A 27,494-nucleotide genomic window follows, 5' to 3' on the forward strand; every position below is an offset into this window, starting at 1 on the left:
GGGTGTTGGGGGAATGTCCAACCTGGGAATTACACTTTTTTGGGATGGCAACTGTTTGAAAATATGGCAAGTTAGACATTCTGTTGCTAGCTATTCCTGATGAAGCCTCTCTACTGGTGGCACTGCAGCTGTTTTCCTTCCCAGGTGGCAGTTAAGTTTCATGTGACCCTTACTGTTTATACGAATGTAATGAATGGGGTCCTGTCTCCCTCTGAGGGTTGACCCACAGTGCCCATAACAAGAGGTGATTGCAGCGGACACCTGGAGAAATTACCTTTAGCTGAAGTGGCAAGGTCTTTTGCTTCTGGTCTCTGGTCTGAGCGCTGTGCGTGCTTCTACAGTTCAATATGCAGCTCACCTAACAGCACAGTCCTGTGTCTGACTGTCTCTGACTCCCCCTACTGCTAGTTCTCAGGCAGGGAACCAGTGAGTTTGAGGCAGGGTGTGTCAGGATGTCAGGGCTATGGCTAAAGGAGAATTGCCGTTGAGTTGGATCTGGTGGCTCCTAGAACTGAAGTAGGCAGAATGCATCTTAGTCCAGTGCATCAGAGGCAGGGTGTGCTAGGAGTCACCTTCTGGGGCTAAGGCTCATCTCCACTATGTAATGGATTGGTGCGGCAGCAATTGATCCACCAGCCATTGATTTATCACATCTAGGCTACGTCTACACGTGAAGCCAACATCGAAATAGCTTATTTCGATGTAGCAACATCGAAATAGGCTATTTCGATGAACAACGTCTACACGTCCTCCAGGGCTGGCAACGTCGATGTTCAACTTCGACGTTGCGCGGCACCACATCGAAATAGGCGCTGCGAGGGTACGTCTACACGCCAAAGTAGCACACATCGAAATAAGGGTGCCAGGCACAGCTGCAGACAGGGTCACAGGGCGGACTCAACAGCAAGCCTCTCCCTTAAAGGGCCCCTCCCAGACACAGTTGCACTAAACAACACAAGATACACAGAGCTGACAACTGGTTGCAGACCCTGTGCCTGCAGCATGGATCCCCAGCTGCCGCAGAAGCAGCCAGAAGCCCTGGGCTAAGGGCTGCTGCCCACGGTGACCATAGAGCCCCGCAGGGGCTGGAGAGAGAGCATCTCTCAACCCCCCAGCTGATGGCCGCCATGGAGGACCCAGCAATTTCGACGTTGCAGGACGCGGATCGTCTACACAGTCCCTACTTCGACGTTGAACGTCGAAGTAGGGCGCTATTCCGATCCCCTCATGAGGTTAGCGACTTCGACGTCTCGCCGCCTAACGTCGAAGTTAGTGCCGCTACTTCGAAGTAGCGTGCACGTGTAGACACAGCTCTACTGTAGACAAGATAAATGGATCTCTGAGCTTACTCCCATTGATGCCAGACTCCACAAAGATGAAAAGAGTAGCCAACATCAATGGGAGAGCAGCGCCCACCGATCTTACACATGCAGGTTTTGTTGGCTTCAGCTACGCTATTTGCATAGCTGAGGTAGATGGACGGTCCAGGTAACCAGACAAGGGAAGCAGGATGGAGTAGGAGTGGGAGGGAAGTAAGCTTGTAGAGGGGGGAAAGGAGAGTCAGAACAGAGTTTGTAAGTATTGCAGACCTGGGAGGAAAAGCCCCTCAGACAGAGCTGTGGTCTAACTTAGAAGGAAAAGACTCAAAGGACAACTCACAACAATTTTCTGGATAATGCATAACTTCTATGAACCAGATTCTGAGAGGTACTCAGCACTTGCTTAGGTATTACACACCTTTTCTGCATAGAATTTACCTTCTTTTCTTATCATGCCTGTTCTTTGTTTCTTTGCAGGATGGCGGTACTGCTCTGTTAGCAGCTTGTCAATATGGCCACACAAGAGTGGTGGAAACTCTACTGAAGCATGGTGCAAATGTACATGACCAGCTTTGTGTAAGTTCATTGAAGATAGATATTAACAACACTAACAGTGGAACTGTATGGGAGTAAGAGGAAAGCTGGGCAAGGCAGTGGTTAGACAGAGCCTGTTTAACCAATTGGCCCCATCCCGGTTCACCTGCAGGTGGTGTCAGGCTTGGAGGCAGTACACAAGAGGAGAAGCTAGCCCAGTTCGGGGCTGACCAGCCAAGAGGCAGGAGCTGGCTCTGGTGCATGACAGGCCTGAGTCAGAGCTGCCACCAGGTCAGCTGTCGGAGGAAGGAGTCTCCAAACCCTTTCCCAGTCAGAGAAGAGCAAGAACCCCAGAGAACCCCGCTGCTGCAGAGGGAATGCTAGATTCATGGGACGATGCCCCAAACTAAGACCACAGGCCTTAGAGATGGGCTGCAGACCTACACCCTGGGCCTCTACGCTCTGCAAGGGGCCTAGCCACTAGGCCACCCTGTCATCAGGGGGAACCACTTAGAAGAGCAAACAAAGCATGGGCTTTATAATTCATCTGCTGCTGATAGTCTTAGTTTCAGTGCAGTAAGGCATTCATCGAAGGTTCTCTCTTTACACATTTTGGCTACGTCTACACGTGAACGCTACATCGAAATAGGCTATTTCGATTAATAACGTCTACACGTCCTCCAGGGCTGGCAACGTCGACGTTCAACATCGACGTTGCGTGGCACCACATCGAAATAGGCGCTGCAAGGGAACGTCTACACGCCACAGTAGCACACATCGAAATAAGGGTGCCAGGCACAGCTGCAGACAGGGTCACAGGGCAGACTCAACAGCAAGCCGCTCCCTTAAAGGGCCCCTCCCAGACACAGTTGCACTAAACAACACAAGATCCACAGAGCCGACAACTGGTTGCAGACCCTGTGCATGCAGCATGGATCCCCAGCTATAGCAGCAGCAGCCAGAAGCCCTGGGCTAAGGGCTGCTGCACACGGTGACCACAGAGCCCCGCAGGGGCTGGAGAGAGAGCGTCTCTCAACCCCTCAGCTGATGGCTGCCATGGTGGACCCCGCAATTTCGATGTTGCGGGACGCGCAACGACTACACGGTCCCTACTTCAACGTTGAACGTCGAAGTAGGGCGCTATTCCTATCCCCTCATGGGGTTAGCGGCTTTGACGTCTCGCCGCTTAACGTCGAAGTTAACTTCGAAATAGCGCCCAACACGTGTGGCCGTGACAGGCGCTATTTCGAAGTTAGTGCTGCTACTTCGAAGTAGCGTGCACGTGTAGACACGGCTTTTGTGTGCTGCTTACAACACTGGAAGGTATGTACAAAGCTAGAAAAAGACATTTAGTTGATCTACATTACAAAGTAAGGCCATCTGAACTAGGTCACTCAAGCCTGTGAAAAAATTTAACTCCCGGTGTGATGTAATTAAGCCAGCCTAACCCCAGGTGTAGATACTGCTTGGTCAACAAAAAAAATTCTTTTGCTTACCTACTCTTAGAGGATAGTGATCGGTGAACACCTTCTGTCACTGTGCTTTTAGGGCATACATACCCTTAGGGGTATTGTTACTAAAAGGGAAAATTTAAAATCTGATGTCCTGATTCTTCTTGTCCATTTTGTTGTTTTTTTTTTTACAGCTGTTCAAAGTGAGTGTCAAATGGTACCACATCAGAATGATAGTGTTTACACTCTGAAGTGAAGAGCTACAGATATTGCCTAGTAGTGGAGGATCAGACCTTTAGGCCTCATCTACACTACAGTGACCTTTCAAAAAATAATCTTCCGTAAGATCTTCTTTTGGAAGAGCGCGTCCACAAACAAAAAGAGTGGATCAAAAGAGCAATCTGCTCTTTTGAAAGAGGGTGTCCATACAGCCCCCACTCTTTTGAAATAATAGACCATGGGTTGAAAAATCCAGCACCACGAACTGCTGTTTTGAACAAAGAGCCTCTGGAGCGTCTACACATGCTTTTTTCTGAAAGAATTTTTTGGAAAAAGGCACTCTGGGAGAGGAAGATGGCCTCTGGAAGAAGCACCATGTTCTTTCAAAAGGAATTCGAAAGAGTGCATTTTGTGTGTTGACGCTCCGCTTGTTCTTTCAGAAAAGGGCCTGATTTTCTGAAAGGACTTGCTAGTGTAGATGTGGCCTTAGTGTTTATCTTGACAGGCAGGTATCATTAAAAGTACAACTGCACTTACCTTTTTAAATATCATTACATGCTGACATTCAGGTAAAGTGAAGATATTGGGGGAATGTACCTCTCTCACCTGATAAGGCTTTGAAAACAAAATAAATAATTGATAAAAATGACTCGATGGACATCAATCAGCTGGATTTCAGTGGGGACAGGCTGATCAGGCCCTGGTTGAATCCCCATCTGATTTACTATAGTGGAGTTACATACAACCTGCGCTATAATAAAACAAAAATAGCATAACCAGCACCCTTGCCTAACTCCAGGCAACCTAGACTGATAAAAATGAAGTGATTCCCCAGGGGTGGAGGGGGGTGCTAAGAAGTTCTCTGAGCTAACTCTACTGGGTGCTCCCATAATGGAGAATGCTCCCAGAGTGTTCTGAGTGCCTTCATCCACACTGACATCCTGATGCTATTCAACATCTTAGCATGTCAAGCCCTAAAGACCCAGTTTCCCCTGTGTGTGACATATCGTATATCTCAGAACTGGAAGGGACTTGAAGAGGTCATCAAGTCCAGTCCCCTGCCCTCTTGGCAAGACAAGCACTGGGTTAGCTGTTGCACAGTGAATAATTTTTTTTTGCCTGCAGGGCCATAATCAGCCAAGCTTGTCACTTCTGGGCAGGGAATGCTTAGTATGTCCACGGAGGTGTAACTCAACACATGCAGCTAGATGTGAAGGCAATAAAGTAACCTCCCTGCCCTCTCTTCAGGAACTGAGCAGTATTCTCCATTTTATTTATAAGCTTGTTTTGAGTTACCTACATTGTGCAATAACATCTGTTAAAAAATAAAAGTGAATTCATGGGAAAACCATTGTTAGCTCTGCTTCCTTTGCATTGTGAGCAGAAGTGAGTGTGCAGGATGGTGGTGTCTGCCTGCCTACGTGACCGGCGAGCGTCCGTGCAAGAGGGATTTCAAAGCTATGCCTGGCAGAGCAATTATTTCAAAACCAACAGGATTTTATCTTCAGTCTATAAGATGACTGAACGTTAGCAGAATGGTGAAGTGAAGGAGAACTTATGAAAAGGAAACCTTGGTGGTGTAATACAGAGCAATTTTCAGATAACTGAACATAAGGGCTACGTCTACACGTGAAGCCTACATCGAAGTAGCCTATTTCGATGTGGCGACATCGAAATAGGCTATTTCGATGAATAACGTCTACACGTCCTCCAGGGCTGGCAACGTCGATGTTGAACATCGACGTTGCGCAGCACCACATCGAAATAGGCGCTGCGAGGGAACATCTACACGCCAAAGTAGCACACATCGAAATAAGGGTGCCAGGCACAGCTGCAGACAGGGTCACAGGGCGGACTCAACAGCAAGCCGCTCCCTTAAAGGGCCCCTCCCAGACACAGTTGCACTAAACAACACAAGATCCACAGAGCCGACAACTGGTTGCAGACCCTGTGCATGCAGCACGGATCCCCAGCTGCAGCAGCAGCAGCCAGAAGCCCTGGGCTAAGGGCTGCTGCACACGGTGACCATAGAGCCCTACAGGGGCTGGAGAGAGAGCGTCTCTCAACCCCTCAGCTGATGGCCACCATGGTGGACCCCGCTATTTCGATGGTGCGGGACGCGGATCGTCTACATGTGCCCTACTTCGACATTCAACTTCGAAGTAGGGCGCTATTCCCATCCCCTCATGGGGTTAGCGGCTTCGACGTCTTGCCGCCTAACGTCGATGTTAACATCGAAATAGCGCCCAACACGTGTAGCCGTGACGGGTGCTATTTCGAAGTTAGTGCCACTACTTCGAAGTAGCGTACACGTGTAGACACGGCTTATTTGTTCTGAAAGAGGAACCTCCGGTCATGTTTGTCTAATGCGCAAGGCCTGCAAAAGGGGCTAAACAAATAACCAACCCTGTGCACCTGCCTACTAGCCAGATACAATCTAGCCTGCAGTGTGCCCGGTAACCCGTAATGACTTGTATGGTGGAACAAATCAGTGTACAGTTGACTATAAAAAATCTACAGGCTTGTCAACCCCGTATGTCACTGCCTGGGAAGCCACAGTGTGAATCTACAGAGCACCAGCATGCTATACGGTAATATCCCATGTGGACGCTGCGGCAACGCAGTGAAAATCCCAGAGTGTAGCTCAGTGTATTGCCCTTTCAGGTAGTAGTACGCTCATCCACACTCCAGGATTGTCACTGCACCTTATGAATGTTCACGTGTGATGTTACTCCACAGCAAGCTGTGTACTGTAGATTCATATTATGGCTTGCCACATAAGCAAGCCCTGAAACACATGAAATGTAAGAATCCCGGTCAAAGAGAAATATGGGAAATAAATCCTATCCCTATTGAGTCTGTCAGACCCCCCCAGCTGATTCCCACATTTCCTCCCTGAAACAAGGACCGCTGCAACCCACTAATGCTGGGTCAGGTCCATGGTGACTGGAAGAAGTAAGATCTTCTACAGTCTAAGTAGCCCAGCTGAGTATAGAAAACTGCAGTTAGTCCCAAAGTAGTGATGCACCATCCAACATTTAGGCAAGGGGCTTTTGCTAAAGTACTTCCTTTAGCCTGTATATGCCTGGGGAGCATGCAGTGTAGAGGGGCTTTAGTACCTTATTCATGTGCTTGCCCATTCAAACTAGAACACTTGCACTTAACCACAATGGGAACAAATTTCCCTACATATGCACCTCACTGGGATCTATACTGGCAGAGACTGCATCATGTCCAAATGCCTGTCCCAATTCATACTACAGGTTTCCGCTCCTAACTAGTCAGATAGGACACAGCCTGTTGAAATTTTGAAACATGATTGAAATAAAAAATAGGCCTGTTTTCATAGTTTCCTGAAAGAACCAAATAGAAGTTTGACTTTTGAAAACCTAACACAGAACCAGGCGGCTTTGGTTTTCAAAAGCTAAAAAAAGGACAATTTAAAAAAATATGTTTTTGCTGAAAACCCAAAAACTTTCAGGGAAATGTTCTGAAAAAACAAAAGTTGTTAATTTCTTTCAGAAGCTTTTACAAAACACATAATTTTCCAACTGGGTCCATAAACTACCTTGCTGTATATAGACCTCTGGTAAGTGTTTGTAGTGCAAAACCTCCTTTTGTGGCTGCTCTGTGGAAATGAGTCTACTCAACTGTCAGCCGAAGGAGTTACTCTTTGAGCCTGAGTGGCAGAAGCGAGTACTTTGAGGCCCCAATTTAGCAAAGACCTTACTCAGGTGCTTAATATTAAATATACATGTAAGTCTATCCTTCTTTAGCAAAGCACTTCAGAACTTTGCTGCATAAGTTTGGGCTTAAGTGCTTTGGTGATGTAACGTTCCTAACATGCTAGACCGTGTGTTCAGATCTCAGCTTTGTCCCCTGATAGCAGATGTTACGTTTGTATACTTAGGATGAATGCTGTATCCAGTCTAGTTTGCTGTGGCCTTACTCAGGATTTTTGTGGTGAGGAGTTCTTTGTGTGTAGCTGCTTATATATTGTATAATGGCACAGGAAGGGAAATATGTTTTGATGTAAATATCTAGTGTAGATTTACCAATTAAGAAGATTTATTTATTTTTACTCAGGATGGAGCTACTGCACTTTTTCTGGCTGCCCAAGGAGGTTATCTGGACGTCATCAGAGTATTATTATCTTCAGGAGCAAAGATCAACCAGCCAAGGCAGGTAATGTTCAGCACTGCACTACCAAAACAGTGACGGCATTTAACTGACATTCCCTTGCTAAAAATACAGCTAGAATTTTCAAAGACCCTAAGAGAGTCAGTCTTCCAGCTGGAGCTAGATACTGAGGCTGGGTCTACACAGCGCTCAACCCAGTGCTGCTGCTGGCAGAGCTATGCAAAATGAGCTTTTTGGGATTGCAAATGGCATGCCATTTGCATATTCCCGAAACCCATTACCATAGCCCTGCAAGAGTTTGGCGTCAGCAGAAGAGTGCCAGCACTCCAGAGGCCATGTGGATGTGCCTCTGCCAGCTAAACCCTACCCTGTCGCCAGTCCCTTAAGGCCTTAAGGGGCTCTAATCCAAAATTCTGTGTCTATACAGCAGCCTTATTTCGGAATTAGATATTCCGGTATATCTTACTTTGAAATAGCCGCTGTTCCCTCTCTGTTCAGCCCCTATTACAAAACATCTATTTTGGAATAGGTGCTATTCCTCACAGAGGCTACGTCTACACTAGCCCCAAACTTTGAAATGGCCACGCAAATGGCCATTTCACAGTTTACTAATGAAGCGCTGAAATGCATATTCAGCGCTTCATTAGCATGTGGGCAGCCGTGGCACTTCGAAATTGACGCGCCTTGCTGCCGCATGTCTAGTCCCGACGGGGCTCCTTTTCGAAAGGACCCCGCCTACTTCGAAGTCCCCTTATTCCCATGAGCTGATGGGAATAAGGGGACTTCGAAGTAGGTGGGTGTGAGCCGATGCCCAGGTGCCAGCTAAAGGTCTGGTGGGGCAAAGGGGGTGATGCCACACCAGCAGCTACGCTAAGCAGCCAGGGCAGGCTGGGTTCTTTGGTTTGTGTTTAGTTCGGGTACAGCAGCAAGAGGAAAATTACACTTAGAGAGGCTTTAACAGTTACTTTTTATTTATACAAAGATAGAAGCAATTTAACTAAGACAAATGATTAAAGTACAAGTTAGTACTCGTGGTTTTTAAAGGGGAAACAACACAATTTAACTTAAGAAAAGTTTTAGACAAACTAGCTAGCTTACACTAATACAATTAATGTGTACACAAGAAAGGCACATTGCCGGTGTGATTTTCACCACTGCCTCTTAGACCTGGTGGAACCAGAGTCTTTCCCTCAATTCCTATAGGAAAGAAGTGTAATACAGGTGTAATTCTTACCCCTGCCTCCTGGATCCGGTGTGACCCAGAATCTTTCTCTCAATCCCTCGGGAAGAAGTAGATACGAACCAGGCGTCCCCGGTCTCGGGAGTTAATTCCAGACCTGACCAGCAGGTGTAGGTGATTGAAACTCAAAGGGGGGTGGGCTGCCAAACCCCTTTATACCCCTTTTGTTATGTAGGCTTTTTCCTGGTCTTAAGTGGCCAATTAGGAGGAATGTGTTTTGAACCCCAGGTTTCCCAGGGAAGGTGCAAGGCTCAATTTGCACCTGTGAATTGTGGACAATTGGGCACCTTTGGAGGTGATGGGCGGGGGTTCCCCGTTCTTCCTGGGGAAGTGATCAGGCGTGTCAATCACTGAGTTCAGCCAGAAGGGTGGCCATTAGCTAGCCCATTTACTGTCTGGTTTTTGTATATAGTAGAGAGACTGGGCGAGACAGCACACCTGCATTTTCAGGACATCAAAGGCTACCTGTCTCCCCTGCTTGTTTCTCTCTCTGTCTCTCCCAGTGGGGGGGGAGAGGAAGAAAAGGCCAAATGAGGGGTTCATGTCTGGCTACAGTGGGGTCCTTTCGAAAAGGAGCCCCGTCAGGATGAGCCGCGCGGTGGCAAGGCGCGTCAACTTCAAAGTGCCACGGCCGCCCGCATGCTAATGAAGCGCTGAATATGCATTTCAGTGCTTCATTAGTAAACTTCGAAATGGCCATTTGCGTGGCCATTTCGAAGTTTGGTGCTAGTGTAGACATGGCCAGAATGAGGTTTACAGAATTGGAAATAAGCCATCCACTGTTTCAAAATTATTTTGAAATAGTGGTTTTGGTGTGTAGACATTCACAAAATTATTTTGGAATAGCAGCCATTATTTTGAAATAACTTTGCCATGTAGACACACCCCTAATATCCTCATGTCCCTTTAAAATTGTATCTGAAAACACTAGCACTAGGTAGCACTCCACATATCCCCTGCTGAGGTCAATCAGTCAGACTTATATACTTACTAAAACCCTACCACAGCTATGTCTTTAGTATCAAAGTTAATCTTTGACTAAAAAAACCCTTTGACTTTATTTCCTGCTGTATTACACAGTAACAATCAGTCTTAAATTGCAGTTTAACCATTAAACATTTGGGGTGCGTCTACACTTGCATTCCTCTTTCAAAAGAGGTATGGAAAATTAGGCAAATTCAAAATGCAAATTAGGCATAAATTTGCATACCTGACACCTCGTTTGCATATTCCAGTTTTGAAAGTGCTTCTTTCGAAAGAAGAGAGCCAGTGTAGATGCTGCTTTTTCGAAAGTAAACCCCTCTTCGAAAGAATCCTTCTTCCCTTTATTTAATGGGAAGAAGGATTCTTTCAAAGATGGGGTTTACTTTCAAAAGAGCAGCATCGACACTGGCTCTCTTCTTTCAAAAGAAGCTCTTTTGAAATTAGAATATGCAAATGAGGTGTCAAATATGCAAATTTATGTCTGATTTGCATTTTCTATTTGCCTCATTTGCATACCACTTTCGAAAGAGGAATGCAAGTGTAAACGCACCCTTGGTTCCTGTATACACTGCCATCCCTGTTTCCATTTCGTTACTCTTTAGGTTCTGATGCAGCAAAGTACTTAATCATTACATAACTTTACGCCTGAGAGTAGTTCTACTGAATGCAGTGGAGCTGCTTTTGTGCCTTGTTACATCATGTGCTTAGTGGTTTGCTGGATCAATGTAAAGTCAAGTAGAGTTGAATCGGGCTTCAAGAGAATGCAAACATTTTAAACTACATCAGGAAGTAAACGGAGATGTTAGGTTTCTACTGTATCTGTAATTTTGCCTCCTTATATCTGTACACAGTGGGCCCACTTTTCAAAGAGGAAGTCTTAGTAGGTTAGCCAACTGTTTGCCTTTGGATGCTGAAATCAGCACCTGAAAGCAAAATGAACGCTTATCCTAGTGACCAATCTGAACATCCAAATGTGGGCTTTTCACGTCCTACTTAGATCCCTATGTTTGAAAATGAGGCTTCCCAGAGTGTTTGAATCTACGTCAAAAAGTCTCATCTATGGGTTGCTGAACCAGGTCAGACGAGAGAACTGTCCTGAATCTTCAGCACACTTAACATGTACATTTAAAATATTTGGCATTGTTCATGTATGTCTCTATTGGCTGGCTGAGGTTTACTGGTTACAGCCGGTAGAAAATCAGGCAGTAGAAGCACACAGGATGGGAATACACATGAACAGGCTGTCCAGCTCTTCCTATATTTCCTGTCTGACTTCCTACCCAGAGTTGCCCAGCAAGTTGCAGTGAGTCAGGCAGCTGAGAACTATTTATTTGAGAGCTATGGCAGGGGCGAGCAAACGTTTTATGTCAGGTCCCCCTTTTCATCCCTGTAGTTAGCTAGGGCTCCCCACCCTGTCTCCGAAAATCCAAACCAATGGAAATTTCAGTTTTGTTCATCTGAAAACAAAATCTTACAGCACATATAAGAAAATAAGCATGTAGAATGTAGAAATGTTATTTATAGATATAGATGCAGGGAGTGGAGGATGGGGCTCCGCAACATCCTGGTGGGGGGTTGCCAAGTATAGCGCTGTGAAGCCTCCTGGTGGGAGTGGGGAACGGGGCAGGGAATGTGGTAGCCACTCTGCAGCAGGGCTCCCTGGCAGCAGGGGCTGCCCTGCTGGGGAATGGGGCAGCCGCCCCTCAGAGGAGCTTCCACCGCAGCTGGAGTTACCTCCCTGAGTCACCGGAGGCCAGAGAACTCTTAGACAAAAAATTCATGCTGTTCAAAGAGCCCACCAAACTCCAGCACACCCAGGCAGCTCTTTATCTTGCTGTTTCAAGAGCCAGTCCCACTCCTCCAGCTCGGGGCATGGGGTAACCAACAGCTCCCTGCTGTTGAAAGAACCCCCACCCTCGCTTCTCCAGCCCTCCTGGGGAGCCCTTTCAAGTTAAACAAAAGAAGAAAACAACAAGAAGTCCTGTGGCACCGTATCAACTAACAGATATTTTGGACATTGGCTTTCGTGGGCAAAGACCCGCTTCGTCAGATGCAGGAAGAAAAGATCAACATTAAGTGCACTTTTCATACAAAGCCTCTCTCTGGGAAGGTGAAACAAGGGGCTGTCCCTCTAAAACTTCACATCTCTTACCCCGCCTCAGCTGCCTCTGCCGCACCTACCTCCCAGCTTGCTTGTCTGGGAGACAGATTGAAAATGATTTCAGCACTACCAGGGGACGGTGGACCCCTAGGGGGCAGGAGGGCTGGCAGCACAAGTTAGCTGAGTCTCGAGAAGCTGCAGGGAGGCTGCAGAGGCCCCACAGGGGAGGTGTGGGGTGGGTGGGGAGACGCTGGAAATGAAGCCAGCTCCCTGCTGACAGCAGAGACTTTACTAGGCAGGAAGGCAGGCAGTGCTGCACAGGGCAGCTGTGCCGACAGAGGCTGGGGGGAGGCAGCGCAGGGGGAGCTGATTGTGCAGCACCCCCTTTTGAAATTTTGCACCCTGCCCCCAGTTTGCACACCCCTGAGCTGTGGAAAAAATCTCTGTTGCTACTTAGCCCAAGGAAATAGGATCATTCAGTCATGCACCCTCACTGAGACCATCCTACCCTTCTCTCCGTTCCCTCCCTCAGCCACCAGGTTTCGCTTTATAGGTAGGAAGCTTGGCAGGTGTTCTCTGGGCTGATGCTATTTTGCCATAATTGATGGAGTATTTCCAGGCGCTATTCTGTGCTGCATACAAGTCTGTCCCTGGTCTTCGTAGGACTGTATGTGAAGTAAAACTTGCAAGTTCCCATCCGTCTCTTTCTCCCCTCACAACCAGGCTGTCTTTTGCCTTGTTCTTGTGAATGTACATCTCAACATTTATATCTTTTAGTAATGTAGCTTTGTGGCCCATGTCATTCGTTTGTTCCTTGGCAGTATGATTTCCACCTGCACAGCCTTCGTTTCCTTCCTTGTGCCACTGTGAACAGGTCTCCCTGGGGGCTGCACTGACATTCTTTTGTCATTATTTGATCTAGACCAGAGCTTACGAAGCAACTTCTGAAGCCTGGTGCAGGCTGCCTTTCCCTGCCACTCTAACTCCAAAATAAATCAAGATGATTGTTTGCCAGTGAGATTTACAGGGAGGGTGACATGCTGCATCACACCAGGCTTTTGTAGTCAGAGATGACAACAAAAGATCAAAATATTCAGGCTCTGAAAATTCAGCTTGTAAAGGGTTCTTTTTTTACATTATTTTCCATGTAGGTATAATATACACACACATATAGTAAAACCTACAAACATTACACATGTGGCTTATTGTAAGCAAGGGCACAGAACTGCATCTGGTGTAAATTAAGATCAGTGGAGCTATAGTCACACCACCTGAGGAGACGACTCATACGGTTATGCAGTCCATCTGCCACAGGGGCTCCTTAATGGCAGTGCAGTAAACACCATGGCTACAACCTTCATTTGGCCCTTCCGAAAAATCAAAAACCACATCCAGACACTGATGTATGGTAAAGCCGAAAACCATCTCTTGAATTAATGAATAAATTGCAGCATAAATGTATGTCCAAGGGAATGAAAAGATGATGGATTATAGGGGTGTTGGGTCAGCCAGATACAGTTTGTCTATTTGTTTGCAATCAAATAAGAAAATAAAAATAGTTTTAACATAGAATCATAGAATACTAGAACTGGAGGTCATCAAGTCTAGTCCCCTGCACTTGTGGTAATATATTTGAAATTCTATACATAAGAAATGTAATATTCCACATCGGTAGAGCCCTGTGTGGATGCAAAATTTGTATCTACATCTGCAAAAATGATCCATGGAGATCCACATCCACATTTGCAGATCCAGATAGCTACCAATATAAAGTGGATATCCACAAATGTGAAGGGTTCTAGGTACAAAATTTGAATCTGCATCAATAACCACAAGAATGAGTTGTGGAATCTGCCTCTCCATCTGCAGATGAGGATACAAAGTGGATATCCACAGTTTGCAGATCTAACCCAGCTCTGTTTGTTTGGGAAAGGATGGGGAAGAGAAAGGCAGAGGTAGCTTAGAACCACCTTTTGACCTCCCCTAGTATTAGGACAGCCAATGGCTGTTCCTTCCGCACGTGGCTAGTAACACACATCTGTGGGCAGTTATGCAATTGTGAATGGCTGAAACCCAGCAGCACTTTGGCAGTGCTCATTGTGCTGTGAAGTGGGAGTGAAATATTTGAGCTACATGCCTTTGGCTCTTTGCTATTAAGGAGTTCTATACACAAGGTAAATCCCTTAGGGCATCTTCCTGTCTCTGTAGCACCATTCACCCAGGCAAAAGGGACACAGGTCAGTGCACATGACCTAACATAATTCTCCTCACCCATCAGGGAAACCAACCTCGAAGAAGCTGCAGCTTACATTTTGCCTGTGTACTGTTCCTTGCTAACCCCTTCCTCCAATTTCATTTCTTTTGTCATCTTGGCCTGTAAGTTCTCAGGGCATGCACCATCTCCTACTGTGTGTTTTAACTGCTCCTACCGAAGTCAATGCCCTGATCCTCTGAGCACTACTGAAATATAAATAAGAGTGTTATCATTCCCTTCTGCTTCCTTTTATTCATGTAAGTCAAACCTTAACTTAGCCTTAACTAAAACAAAGCTACCAAGTCCCCTGTGCTTAACGTGTCTCAGCTGGAAAAGTGTTTTGCAACTACTTATATAAGTAGAACCATAGATTGCACAATACACATTCAATCTGCAGATTTTTGTTTTGATGGGAGTTGGATCTTTTCCAAACTTTTACTGCTTATGGCTCCGGTGCCATAACTTAGCACACTCTGCTGGAGAAAGTTTAAAAATGTTCATGAATTACTCAAGTGATTGAGGGGAAAAAACTGTACTTTGGAGATGGACAATTTCTGCCATCACACTTGTTAGCTTGAGTTATATACGCTGCATACAAGAGTCTCTGAATTTTATTTTTTGAACAGCAAAAGAAATTCACTGTATAAAGAGGAAGTATACTAGGGTGTGGGGAGCTAGCATAATGCCAATGAGGACATTTATGCAAAAAGGGGAAAAACTTGTTTTCTTTATTATTTCTGGGAATTGGGCCTTGACTATCACACTAGGATTTCAGGATGCATCTTTGCTCTTTTTGTGCATCAGAAAAGACAGAACTGTGAGGTCTAGACTTGAATCATGGGAGGAGTTTGTAGTCGGGCATCTCCACCGGAATGGTGCTTAGACGTCCAATCTGCTCCCTTTGATGTTAATCACTTTGGCCGTGTGTGTGTGCTGTCTTTGGACAGCAGTGTAGACCCTGCAGTTAGCCCACACTGCAGACCTCTGAGAGCCCCAAGAACCACAAATCAAGTGAGGTACGAAGGCACTGGAGCCAGGTTTATTGGCATTGGCGTATGGTCTCCAACGCCCTCATGAGTCTCCAATATAGTACGTGCATACACCGTGACAATGGACATGACTCAGTTGACGGCAAGGGGGCTCCATCATCCCTTAGGTCACTCGACACAGCCCCTGTTACACATACTTTTATCCACAGGTATAAACAAGTTATGTATCCCTGTCAACCCCCTCATTGTAATACATTGACACCCCCTACTGTAACTAGGTCTACCCATTAACTTGGGGGATAATGGTGAACCATGAAAACACCGCTATCCATCATGCTGTCATTATGACCTGTTCCTGAGCTTGGATTGGAATGTGCCTGGTGCTAAGTTGTTATCTATGGGGAGGATATGGGGAGTGCATAGTACCAACCAGGATGTATTTACATGTATCACTAAGTGCCTGGCTCTGGGTGCTTTTAGCTGTTTTTATGGGCTTTTGGGCCCTGTGACTTATCAGCTCTGTCTCTTGCTGCATTCCTGTGAGCAGAATCTACCTAGTACAGTTTTTGCTTCAACCTACCGTTGTTCAGGCTTGAGGCCTTTAGCTTTGCTGTATGTTAACAAAGCGTTGACTCTTGTCCTTGGCCTTTTGCCTTACACCAAACCTCTCATTACTACAGAGTGTCCTGCCCCATCCACCAAATGTGCTAAAACACTCACTGGTGAGCACATGGTGAGACTAGAAAGGAGTTAACAATAAAAAGGAAAGTAGGGTTCTACGTACATAGTACAAAATTTTCAACTTGGTTGTGCATGGGGAATTGGGTTTGACATGTCCATTCCAAAACAATGGAAGACATCTACCTAACACACCCAGCTCCTGTGTGGTGTTTAAATGAAACTGTGTTGACTTAGGACAGTGGTCCCCAAAACTTCCGTGTTTGCACCCCACCCCTTACTCTGGTCCACCACCCTCTTTCCATTAAGTCAGGGCCAAAAGAGGTGTCTCATTTTGGCTGGGACAGCCCCTGTTTTAAGCCCTGTCCCAGCCGTCCTGACTTGCTTTAGCAAACATGGGCAGTTGTCCATTTTGCTCTTGCCAACTTGATCCATTAGCAAGAGCAAATGGGACAAATGCCTGTTTTTTTCAAAAAGTGGGGTGGAGGAGCTGCAATGCCAGCCCCATGCAGAGTGGCAGGCAGGGCTTGGGTGGGGCACAAGCAGTGACGCCAGCCCATCCCCTCCCATGGTAGGGGGGCATGCAGGGCACAGGCAAGCAGCTTGGGTCAGCCCCTTGCATGGAAGTGAGAGGGCATAGGTTAGCCTCTCACTGTGTCCCGTTTTAACTTTGGGAAATATGGTCATACCAGTAAGGAAGCTGGTGATGGAAGAGGAGCTGCAGCAGAGAACAGAGCTGAGGCTGATGATGTGGGTGAGGATGGAGCCTGGGCCAGGAGCAGAACTGCTGCCCGGTAGGCTGTGGTCAGGAGCAGAGGCTGAGGTCAGGAGTGGCGCAGCAGCCAGGAGCTGGGGGCAGGCAGGGCTGGATGGCACTCTCTCCTCACCCGCTGTGCCATCGCGCCCTTCAGAACATTGCTCCGGGTTCCCATGGGGCACCCCCCACAGTTTGGGGACAACTATTTTTAGAGCAAAAAGATTTTATTAAGGGACCCCAAGTTCACTTTTCCCGCTAGCCAGAACCTAGCCGTGAGCAGCCTCACAAAGTGAAGCCTAGACCCAGCTTGTTTTGCTTCCAGGACGGGACAGCTCCCTTGTGGATAGCATCTCAGATGGGTCACAGTGAGGTAGTGAGGGTAATGCTGCTTCGGGGAGCGGATCGAGATGCCACACGGAACGTGAGTAATTTTCACTTTTGGGGCGACTCTTAAAGGGAGACTGTCTCCAAGTTAAACTTTTTGCCTTTTCATAGCAACATTCATCAGAGCAGCTCAGCACACTCACTGTGTGCCCATTAATTTAGTCTCAGGACAACCCGGTGAGGTAAGGAAGCAATCATTATACTCAGTATACAGTTGGGGAAACTAATGCAGAGAGACATTGCTGTTTGCTCACCGTCACACACACAAATTCTGTGGTGGACTTGGAAATGGGACTTAAATGCTTTGGAATCTTCTAGGGCCCCAAAACCATCTGCAAGAAGGCATTATGCCTCTATGCAAGTTCTGGGATCCCTTTAACCTCTCTTGTTGTCTGGCAGTGAAGCTTCAGTGGGGCCAGAATGCCATGAGCTGCTCTTTCCCTGGGTCTCAGAGCCCATCCTTTTAGATGGGGGATGGGAGTGTTCTTTAGTGTAGGAGTAGGGGAAGGAAAAGTTCATATAAATCGTATGTGTTTTTTGAGATGAGTGAGTGAAGCTGATGCACACTGCCCCCAGCTTTGACCCTTCTGCATTCTCCTTCCATGCTGCCCATTGAAAGATTCCTAGCTCTGCAGATGACCCACCATGAATTCCAGAGACAGATGGAATGATGCCGTGGAGGGGGATATGCAAAGATCATGCAGGGAGGGGACTGTCCATACTGGATTCAGGGTTGGGAGACAAGCGCTCCACTCATTCCAAGAGCATGTAAAGCTGGTGGAATAATTGAACCCTCTCTCTCTCTCCATTAAAGGATGGTACCACTGCTTTACTTAAAGCTGCTAACAAAGGGTATAATGATGTTATAGAGGAATTACTCAAATTCTCTCCTGCGCTTGGCCTGTTGAAGGTATGTAATGACCTATATTGTTATTGGCCTATAAACCTGAAGAAACAAGAGGCCTGATTGTCTAATGCCTTCCCTGGAGTACTCATTGTCACCAATACAAAGTGATTGTCCTGATTTGGTGCTAATTTACACGCATTTTGTAGGTGCTTATGACTGTGCAAAGGGAAGAAAGTAAAAATCCAGGCCCAGAGAATGCAAGAAAGACATGAAATCTAAATCCTTTTGATTTTAATACTATTTAATGTGTATAAAATTCTTCTTTAAATCTTACATATTAAGCTTTGAAAGGAAGATGCATATTGGGCTGCAGATAGAGTTCAGTTTAGTTTTCTGCTGTTTTTTTTTTCTGAAATAGAGTGGATGATAGTAACAGAAGGAGCCGCGTTAGTCTATATACTATCAAAACAAAAAAACAGTCAAGTAGCACTTTAAAGACTAACAAAATAATTTATTAGGTGAGCTTTCGTGGGACAGACCCACTTCTTCAGCCCATAGCCATGCCAGAACAGACTCATTATTTAAGGCACAGAGAACCAAACAGTAATCAAAGTTGACAAATCAGAAAAAAATTATCAAGGTGAGCAAATCAGAGAGCAGAGGGGCGGGGGATGGGCAGTCAAGAATTAGATTAAGCCAAGTATGCCAAAGAGCCCCTATAAACTCTTAAGTCATTAACAGAATGGCCCACTCCATCATGCGCCAACAATGCCCAGATTCTTTGTATATTGGACAGACTTCAAACTCTCTCAGACGAAGAGTTAATGGGCACAAAACAGACATCAAAACATTCCTGATCCACAAACCAGTTAGTCTACATTTTAATGGAGTGGGCCATTCTGTTAATGACTTTAGAGTTTGCATTTTATTGAAGAAGAATTTCCAGACTGCTTTAGAAATAGAAGCTGCTGAACTCTTTTTCGTATTCAAATTTGACACATTAACACGTGGTTTGAACCGGGATGCAAATTTTCTGGGACATTATAGGGGCTCTTTGGCATACCAGCCTTAATCTAATTCTTGACTCCCCCACCCACAACCCCTCTGCTCTCTGATTTGCTCACCTTGATAATATTGAGTCTGTTCTGGTACAGCTATGATCTGAAGAAGTGTTTTTCCTCGAGTGTCCCAGTGGGTGCTCCACGATAGGTGTCGGGCTCGCCCTGGTGCCGCAGGTCGGATCTTTTCAGCAGTTTCTGCCAGACCGCGCATGCGCCGGCGCGCGCCGCTCCCTTGCGCGCTCCCGGCCGCATGTGCGATCCGGTCCCCGCCAGTTCCTCTTTAACCGCCATCGGCTGCAGACGGAATCCGCTCAGGCTACGGTCAGAGTTAGCGTATTTAATGTTTTTCAAGTGTTTAGAGCTTCTTTTTCAGTCTTTAGCTTAAGTTAGCTTGTTATTGTTTTCAAAAAAAAAAAAAGAAAAGAGAGTAAAAAGTAAAGTTTTACAGCCTTAGTAGCGAGCGGAGCAGCGGAGGCCCGGGGACATAAGGCCATTAGGCCTCCTGCCGCGGCAGGCTGAGTCCGAGAGGGGAACAGGCACAGAGAAGGTGCTAAGTGCCCTATTAACAACTCAAAGACTCACCATAATGTCCTCTTCAGGATTCAAAAGAGTGAGTCATGCCACAAAGCGATGCCGGCCTCCGATGGGCACAGAAATGCTCCTTCTGCGCAAAGCTCACAGCCAGACCAAGGAAGGACAGAGAGATGTGGCTGAAAATGCTGCTCTTTGACAAGGCCCTCCAGCCAGACGCGCCGGAGCGGCCTCAGCAGGAGGGACCCACAGGGGCCCATAAAAGGAAAGCTGCTTCCCTAACCCCATCAGTGCAAAAACGGAGGAAGCTTTCACCAACCCGATCCCTGCCGGCAGCCACAGCGAGCGGGACGGGTGGAGCGCATAGCCCCCAGCCGCAGTCACAGCTGAGCGGCGGCGGCACGGAGACGCACGTGGCAGAGGCTGAGCCTCCAATAACCAAATAGCCGCCCTGCACCGTGGGCAGGGTGGCGGCCAGGCAAGCGCTGGAACCAGCGGCACCGCAGCTAGCGGCACCGACCCCCGGGGAACCGGCGGTGCAGAGCTTGCAGGCACGCAGCCTGCAGGCACCGGGGGAGACCACCTGCGTGGCACCGCAGCGGAGCGTGCCGAGCGCAGCGCAGACAATGGGGCCGAGATCCCCGACGTGGAAAGGGGCAGAGCCAGCCCCACAGGGGAGGGAAAAGGCAGCACAGAAAACCCGGCACCGCAGCCCTTTTCCAGACAGGGCTGCAGGGCTACTCGCTCTAAGCCCTCCACTTATGCTGCAGACTCCAACGAGGCGGCAGGGGTCACCTCCAGTGTACCCTGAGCCCCCATCCCCGTTCCTACAGCCAGCATCACCATGGCTCGGACTGCCATCGCCCTTCCTGGGCTTTGAACCCCTGGAGTACTGCCACAAATCAGTCTCTCCATTATCTCAATCACCCAGACGATCTCGCTCCTCCAGACACAGGGGGTATGCGCCTCCAGATGGTCCAGGTCTCCATCTCCGGAACAGTGCCCGTGTTGCCATGGTCGCCCCTATCACGCGGGGCATAGACCATAGGCATACTCCCAGGGACAGATCCCCCCAGACGTTTCAATATCTCCGAGGGCAATTGCGGACGGGGATGGAAACGCAGATATCTCAGGGGGAGTTGATTCTGGAACCCCGAGATTTTCCCTCGCAAGTATCTAGCGAGAGGATGTATCACCGTCAACAGGACCCAGAGGGGTCCAGAGAGGCTTACCCTAGCGGTTCCTCGCTATCTTCCCCTGACGAGGCCACGGCCCCAGGGAACGTCCATCCTCTGGACGATCTCAAACAGTTCCAAGAGCTGTTTAAAAGGGTGGCCTTCACGCAAGGCATCCAAACAGCAGAGGTGCAGGAGAAACACCATAAGCTCATTAAAAACCTGAGACCTCCGGCCTCTTCCAAAATAGCTATTCCGCTGATGAAGCAATCATTTTGTCCACCACCACAATATGGCAGACCCCTGCGTCCACTCCGCCTATAAACAAGAGAGCAGATAAGAAGTACTTCGTCCTGACGAAGGGCATGGAGCTCCTGTTCAGCCACCTGCAACCAAATTCTCTGGTGGTGGAATCGTCTCAACAGAGGTCGAAAACTTCTCAGTACAAGACAGGGGGAACGGACAAGATGCCAAGAAACTAGAGTTGTTCGGCAGAAAGGTCTACTCCTCCTCTACCCTACTGTTGAGAATGGCGAATTACGCAGCGCATCTAGCGAACCATAATTTCGACAACTACTCCAGGCTGACTTCCCTCATGGACTCGCTTCCAGAGGACACAAAGCCGGTGCTTAAGGCCATCGTGCAGGAAGGCTACGCAGCCTCGAGGACAGGAGTTCAGATCGCCCTAGTCGTAGCGGATACGGCAGCACGCTCTACAGCTATGGCAGTGGTCATGAGCAGGGAGTCCTGGCTCCAGACATCAGGTATCCCGAGGGATCTGCAGGCGAAGATCGTTGATCTCTCCTTTGACATGCAGAAGCTGTTTGCAGTATCAACCACAGCGTCCCCAGTACCACAGGGGCTACAAGCAAGAACAACATCAACAGCACCAACAGTACAGAACTCCCAGGTGACGTTCTCAACAGAGCTGTGTGTCCTCAGGGCAGGGCCAAAGGCCACAAGTTTGACACACAGATCGAGGGCTGCACTATCACTACCATCGTGCAATGTCATCCGAAGCTTCTGTTCCACCATCGCCTCCGACCATTCTACGACCAGTGGCAAAAGATCACCACAGACAAATGGGTACTGGAGATCATAGCCACGGGTTACGTGATTCCCTTCCAGTCGCTCCCACTGCCACGACCTCCACCCAGACCCCACCTAAAGGACGCCTCCCACGAAGCGAGACTCAAGCAGGAGGTAGGCCATCTTATGCTTATAGGGGCAGTGGAAAGAGTGCCGGAGCAACTCCGAGGGAAAGGGTTCTATTCAAGATACTTCCTCACAGAGAAAAAGACAGGAGGCTGGAGGCCCAGCCTAGATCTTCGAGGCCTCAACCGGTACTTGTGCAAGCAACGCTTTCGGATGATCACAGTTGCCTCTATGCTTACGTCACTGGACGATGGAGATTGGTTCGCAGCCCTCGACTTACAAAACTCGTATTTCCACATAACTATTCACCCGGCTCACAGGTGTTTTCTCCGGGTTATGGTAGGCAAAGAACATTTTCAGTACAAGGTTCTGCCGTTCGGCCTCTCCTCGGCCCCCAGAGTCTTCACCAAGACCTTGGCAGTGGTGTCAGCCTACCTGCACAGACAGGGGGTGTTTATATTCCCATATCTGAAAAAAAAAACAAAAAAAAAATGACTGCCTACTGAAAGGGGCCTCGAAGGAGGTGGTACTTCGCATGATATGCATCACAGCAGACACGTTCTCTTCGCTGGGCCTGGTCATCAATCTGGCAAAATCAAAGATAGACCCCGCACAGGACACAGAGTTCATAGGGGCACGTATAAATTCCATCACAGCAAGGGTTTATCTACCAGATGCCCGCTTTCGCGCCATTGGTTCCCTCGTGCAAGTCATCACCTTCAGCCCTACGGTGCCGGTTCTGACGTGCTTACAGCTGCTGGTCCACATGGCAGCAGCAATGTTTGTGGTACAGAATGCCCGACTGCATAGGCGCAGCATGCAGCACTGGCTGGCGAGCGTCTACAAACCGGCAGCACACACTGTCCACAGGGTGGTGTCGCCCACGACAGAGGTGCGCAGATCCCTGCAATGGTGGGTGAACCCCAAGAACATGCTAACAGGGGTGCCCTTTCACCAACCACAAATATCTGTTTTTCTTACTACCGACGCCTCCCACATAGGGTGGGGAGCACACATGGGCGAAAAGGTGACGCAAAGACTGGTCCTCCACGGAACAGTCACTGCACATAAATATACTGGAGCTCAGAGCAGTGTTCAACGCCTGCAAACACTTTCGAGACCATATACAAGGCAAGTAGTCGGGATCAGTACAGACAATACCTCCACCATGTTTTATATAAATCGGCAAGGAGGAGCTCGGTCCCGTGCCTTATGTGCGGAAGCAGTCCGATTGTGGAACTGGTGCATCGCCAACAATATAACCTTGAAAGCCTCGTATTTACCAGGTGCTTACAATGTGAAGGCAGACTAGCTGAGCAGGCACTTCGCACTCACACACGAGTGGCAGATCCATTCCGATCTGCTACGACCGATTTTTCACGCATGGGGATTTCCCCAGGTAGACCTGTTTGCCACTCAACACAACAAGAAGTGCCCACAATACTGCTCCAGGGCAGGACTGGGACAGGGGTCCCCGGGGGACGCATTCGCGATCTCGTGGAGGGGCCCCCTGCTCTACACCTTTACTCCCACAGTGCTTATCCACAAAGTCTTGCAGAAAGCCAGGAGAGAGAAAGCCCGAATGATCCTAGTAGTCCCAACGTGGGATCGACAGCAATGGTTTCCCTTACTCCTGCGCATGTCGGACCGTCCACCGATGCCTCTCCCGGTGGCGCCGGATCTGCTCCCGCAAGCCCAGGGGTCCATAGTGCATCCACACCCCCGAGGCCTGCGACTGCAAGCATGGTTAATCCATGGCTCAGCTCCCTAGAGAGCACGTGTACGGAGGGAGTGCAACAAGTCCTAGAAAGTAGCAGGAGGACTTCCACCAGGAAGCCCTAAAAGCAAAAATGGACTCGATTCACTGCATGGTGTTCTACCAGGCAATTATCCCCCCTTGCTGCGCATATACCTGTAATACTAGAGTATTTACTGGACCTCAAGAGAGGCGGACTCTCCCTATCCTCGTTGAAGGTCCACCTTGCCGCTATATCGGCTTTCAGACATGAAGAGGAAGGGCACACGGTGTTTGCCCATCCCATGGTTACCAGGTTCCTCAAAGGGCTGGCAAACCTATACCCCCTCGGAAACTGCTTCCACCTTCGTGGAGCTTGGACCTGTTGCTTAATGCGCTAACAGGACCACCGTTTGAACCCTTAGCCACGGTTTCCCTCCGTCTCCTTACGATAAAGACGACCTTCCTTCTTGCAATCACGTCAGCTCGCAGGGTGAGCGAGCTTGCGGCAGTTATGGCAACGCCACCCTGCACAGTAATTTCCAAGGAGGCGGTAACCTTACGGCTGCATCCAGCCTTTGTTCCCAAAGTTTCTTCAGAGTTTTCATATTAACGAACCTATAGTTTTACCCTCGCTTATCCAAAGCCTCATAACTCCAACAAAGAGGCACGCCTACACCTCCTGGACGTGAGGAGGGCGCTGGCTTTCTATATAGACAGGACTATGTCCTTCCGGAAAACGGATAGACTCCTAGTCTCTCTCGCTCCCAAATCAAAAGGAGAAGGTCTCTCTTTGCAGAGAATCTTGAAGCACATCGTATCCTGCATAAAAATGTGCTACGAACTTAGAAAGACTCCTTTACTGGCCCCACCTAGGGCTCACTCCACTAGGGCGGTGGCGGCATCAACAGCCTTTTTCAAGGGCATTGCGCTAAAAGACATTTACAGAGCGGCGACCTGGTCATCCTATGACACCTTCGCCAAGCATTATGCCCTTCACAGGGTATTCCAAGAGGATACCCATCTCTCGACAGCGGTCCTCTCCGGGACAAGCTGCACATAAACCAATTACCCACCTCCTATCTTGGGTTACTGCTGGGTAGTCACCTATCGTGGAGCACCCATGGGGACACTCGAGGAAGAAAGAGAAGTTACTCACCGTAGTAACGATGGTTCTTCGAGATGTGTCCCCGTGGGTGCTCCACCACCCGCTCATCCTCCCCGCTTCGCATCTCTGTTTAGTATTTTTCAGGAGCATCCGAGGCGGTTGGTCAAGGAACTGGCGGGGACCGGATCGCGCACGCGGCCAGGAGCATGCAAGGGAGCGGTGCGCGCCGGCGCATGCGCGGTCCAGCAGAAACTGCTGAAAAGATCCGACCTGTGGCGCCGGGGCGCGCCCGACACCTATCATGGAGCACCCACTAGGACACATCTCGAAGAACCATCGTTACTACGGTGAGTAACTTCTCTTTTCTGTCCCACAAAAGCTCACCTAATAAATTATTTTGTTAGTGTTTAAAGTGCTTTTTTGTTTTGAGAGTGGATGATATTTATCATGCAATTTTAGTGCCAAGTCTTGCCCTTTATTGCACTTATGTTACTGAGGGCAGAATTTGGCTCAGCAAATTAGACAGCCAGCTAGAATTCTGAGAGCACTCTTCCAGGCAAAGCAATTCTGTGTTTGATTTTGGTTCTCGTTGAATGAATGCAGTGGCTTTGAAAGTTACATTGGCGCTTTGAGGACAGATTTAAGAGCAGACTTCATTTATGTGCTCATAGATTGCAGGTGCAAACATTATTGGCATGTTTTCCTGCTAGCTGTGGGTGTAACTGCTTTTACCTGGAGGTGTTAATTCCATATATGGAAGTTGAGCCTGGTGAATAGACATCTGGGTGACATTAATAGTAAATATCAGTTAATAAAAAAGTGAACTACTACTGTATCTTTCATTATATGTGCAAAATTGCACCCCCACTCACTTGCACTTTCAGTCTTCTGGGGCCACAAGGAGGCAGGCCAGGTATAAAATGTCTATCCCCAACTCTCCAACGTATATTTTTAAGCAGTTAAATTTATCCAAATAAAGAAAGTAAAATACAAAACTGATTTGTCTGGAATAGCTCTTTAGTGATTTTATTTTGCTTCCTGAAGGCTGAATTCTACCAGGGTGAAGTTGGTCTCTAGATCAGCCGTTTGTTGTTTTTCCCATACAGTAAACCCTAGAAATGCACAATTTTGAGTTGCACTTTTTAACCGCAACTCGAAATCCTGCTCCCTTTGGCCCCGCCTCAAACCCCCTGTCCTGTGCGGCCCCAACTTAGCCCCCAGCCCAGCCCCGCTCACCACCTGCACCCAGCTCTGGCTTATCCCCCACCCCTGCTCCCAGCTCCAGGTCACCACTCCTCCTGCGCATGGCTTCGACTCACCCCCCACTCCTGCGCGTGGCTCAGGCTTACCCCCGCCCCCCTGTACCCAGCTCTGACTCCAGCTCACCACTACTCACATGCAGCTCTGGCTCTGATTCAACCTTCCTTCGCCCTGGTTTAAATGCCCTTTGGCCCGGCTCACCACCCCTGCTCCGCCCTGGTTCAACCCCACTGCTCACAGCACTGGCTCAACTCCCCGCCCCTGCCCTGGTTCAAACCTCCTGCGCTGCTCCAGTTCCATCCTTCCACTCCAGTTCAAACACCCCACAGCCCAACTTACCACCTCCGCAAGTGGCTCTGGCTCAACACCCCCCATCCCGATTCAACGACCCCCCTGCAGTCCTAACCCACGCCAGGCTTAACCCCACTCCCCACGGCCCCAACCCACTGCCAGGCTTAACCCTCCCCAGCTGCCCCCTGCCAGCTCGAGGACTTACCTTTCAAAGGAGCTCCAGGTGCTCCTGCTGCTTCCCCAGCTGCAGAACATGCATTCCACTGGGGAAAAGTTGCCCCCCAACTTACGCAAAATTCACGTTACATGAGGGTGTGTGGGAACGGAACCCTCACATAAATCGAGGGCCTACTGTACTTATTTCCCTAATCTATTGAAAAATATCATTACAATTAAAATAACAATTATTTGGTAATGCCAGCCTGATTCTCATTTACATTAATGGTCCTTAAATTACATTTATACCAACTTTAAAGCCCCTTTACTTTGCCAGGAAGGAGACTCACTGTTGAGGCCCTGGGTGCTTAAGCATACTGGATCACTTTGTTGGGCCTTTTTCTCTTTCCTTCATACACAGATCTGTCTTTGCTGCTGCTTTTGTTTGTGTTGTACCCCGCATGCACATAGCACCAATGTTTAGGTGTATGTTTATATTTTCCAGAATGGGACTTCTGCTCTCCATGCAGCGGTGTTGGGTGGCAGTGTTAAAGCAGTAGCATTACTTTTGGAAGCAGGAGCAGACCCTTCTCTTAGGAACAAGGTATATTCGTCTGTTTTATCCAGAGCTTGTAAAATGTACCAGTGAAGACATCACATGTTGTTACTTCCATGTAACTACTAAACTCATTTTGAACAGCAGCAGCCCACGCTTTTTGCGCATTGCCTTTGCAGTGGATCTGAACCGTCATCAAAAGACATCAGTCTCCGTCCCCATTCAGTCTTTAGTTTCTCCATTACATTGATTACAAGGATGGAAATTAGTGCCACTAAGCACAGTGGTATTTGTGATGTGGACATTAGCTCAAGAAGAATTGGATGGGGGTCATACACTCCTTCAATATAGATAGACCACCAAAGAAGCCCCGTCTGGACGAGCCACGCGGCATCAATTTCGAAGTGCCGCGGCCGCCCGCATGCTAATGAGGCGCTGAATATGCATGGCCATTTCAAAGTTTTTGGCTAGCGTAGACACAGCCTAAATCGTAAGCTCCTTGTTGGTATGGAAACTATATTTGAGAGAAACTGTGACTATCTATTGTTCTGGACAATCATAAATTACTG

General features: G+C 48.1%; 1 protein-coding gene across 1 annotated transcript in view; it reads left to right on the plus strand.

Moving 5' to 3' along the window:
• Window positions 1-27,494, plus strand: part of ANKRD29 (ankyrin repeat domain 29) — a 44,190-nt gene that overhangs the window by 13,945 nt on the left and 2,751 nt on the right. The window contains exons 5-9 of the mRNA XM_074985824.1: window positions 1,797-1,895; window positions 7,610-7,708; window positions 16,989-17,087; window positions 17,865-17,960; window positions 26,875-26,973. Of these exons, the coding sequence (XP_074841925.1) occupies window positions 1,797-1,895; window positions 7,610-7,708; window positions 16,989-17,087; window positions 17,865-17,960; window positions 26,875-26,973 (492 nt within the window). The remainder of the gene's footprint in view (window positions 1-1,796; window positions 1,896-7,609; window positions 7,709-16,988; window positions 17,088-17,864; window positions 17,961-26,874; window positions 26,974-27,494) is intronic.

This window comes from Carettochelys insculpta, chromosome 2, assembly GCF_033958435.1.
Source record: "Carettochelys insculpta isolate YL-2023 chromosome 2, ASM3395843v1, whole genome shotgun sequence".
NCBI classification, from domain to species: domain Eukaryota; kingdom Metazoa; phylum Chordata; order Testudines; family Carettochelyidae; genus Carettochelys; species Carettochelys insculpta.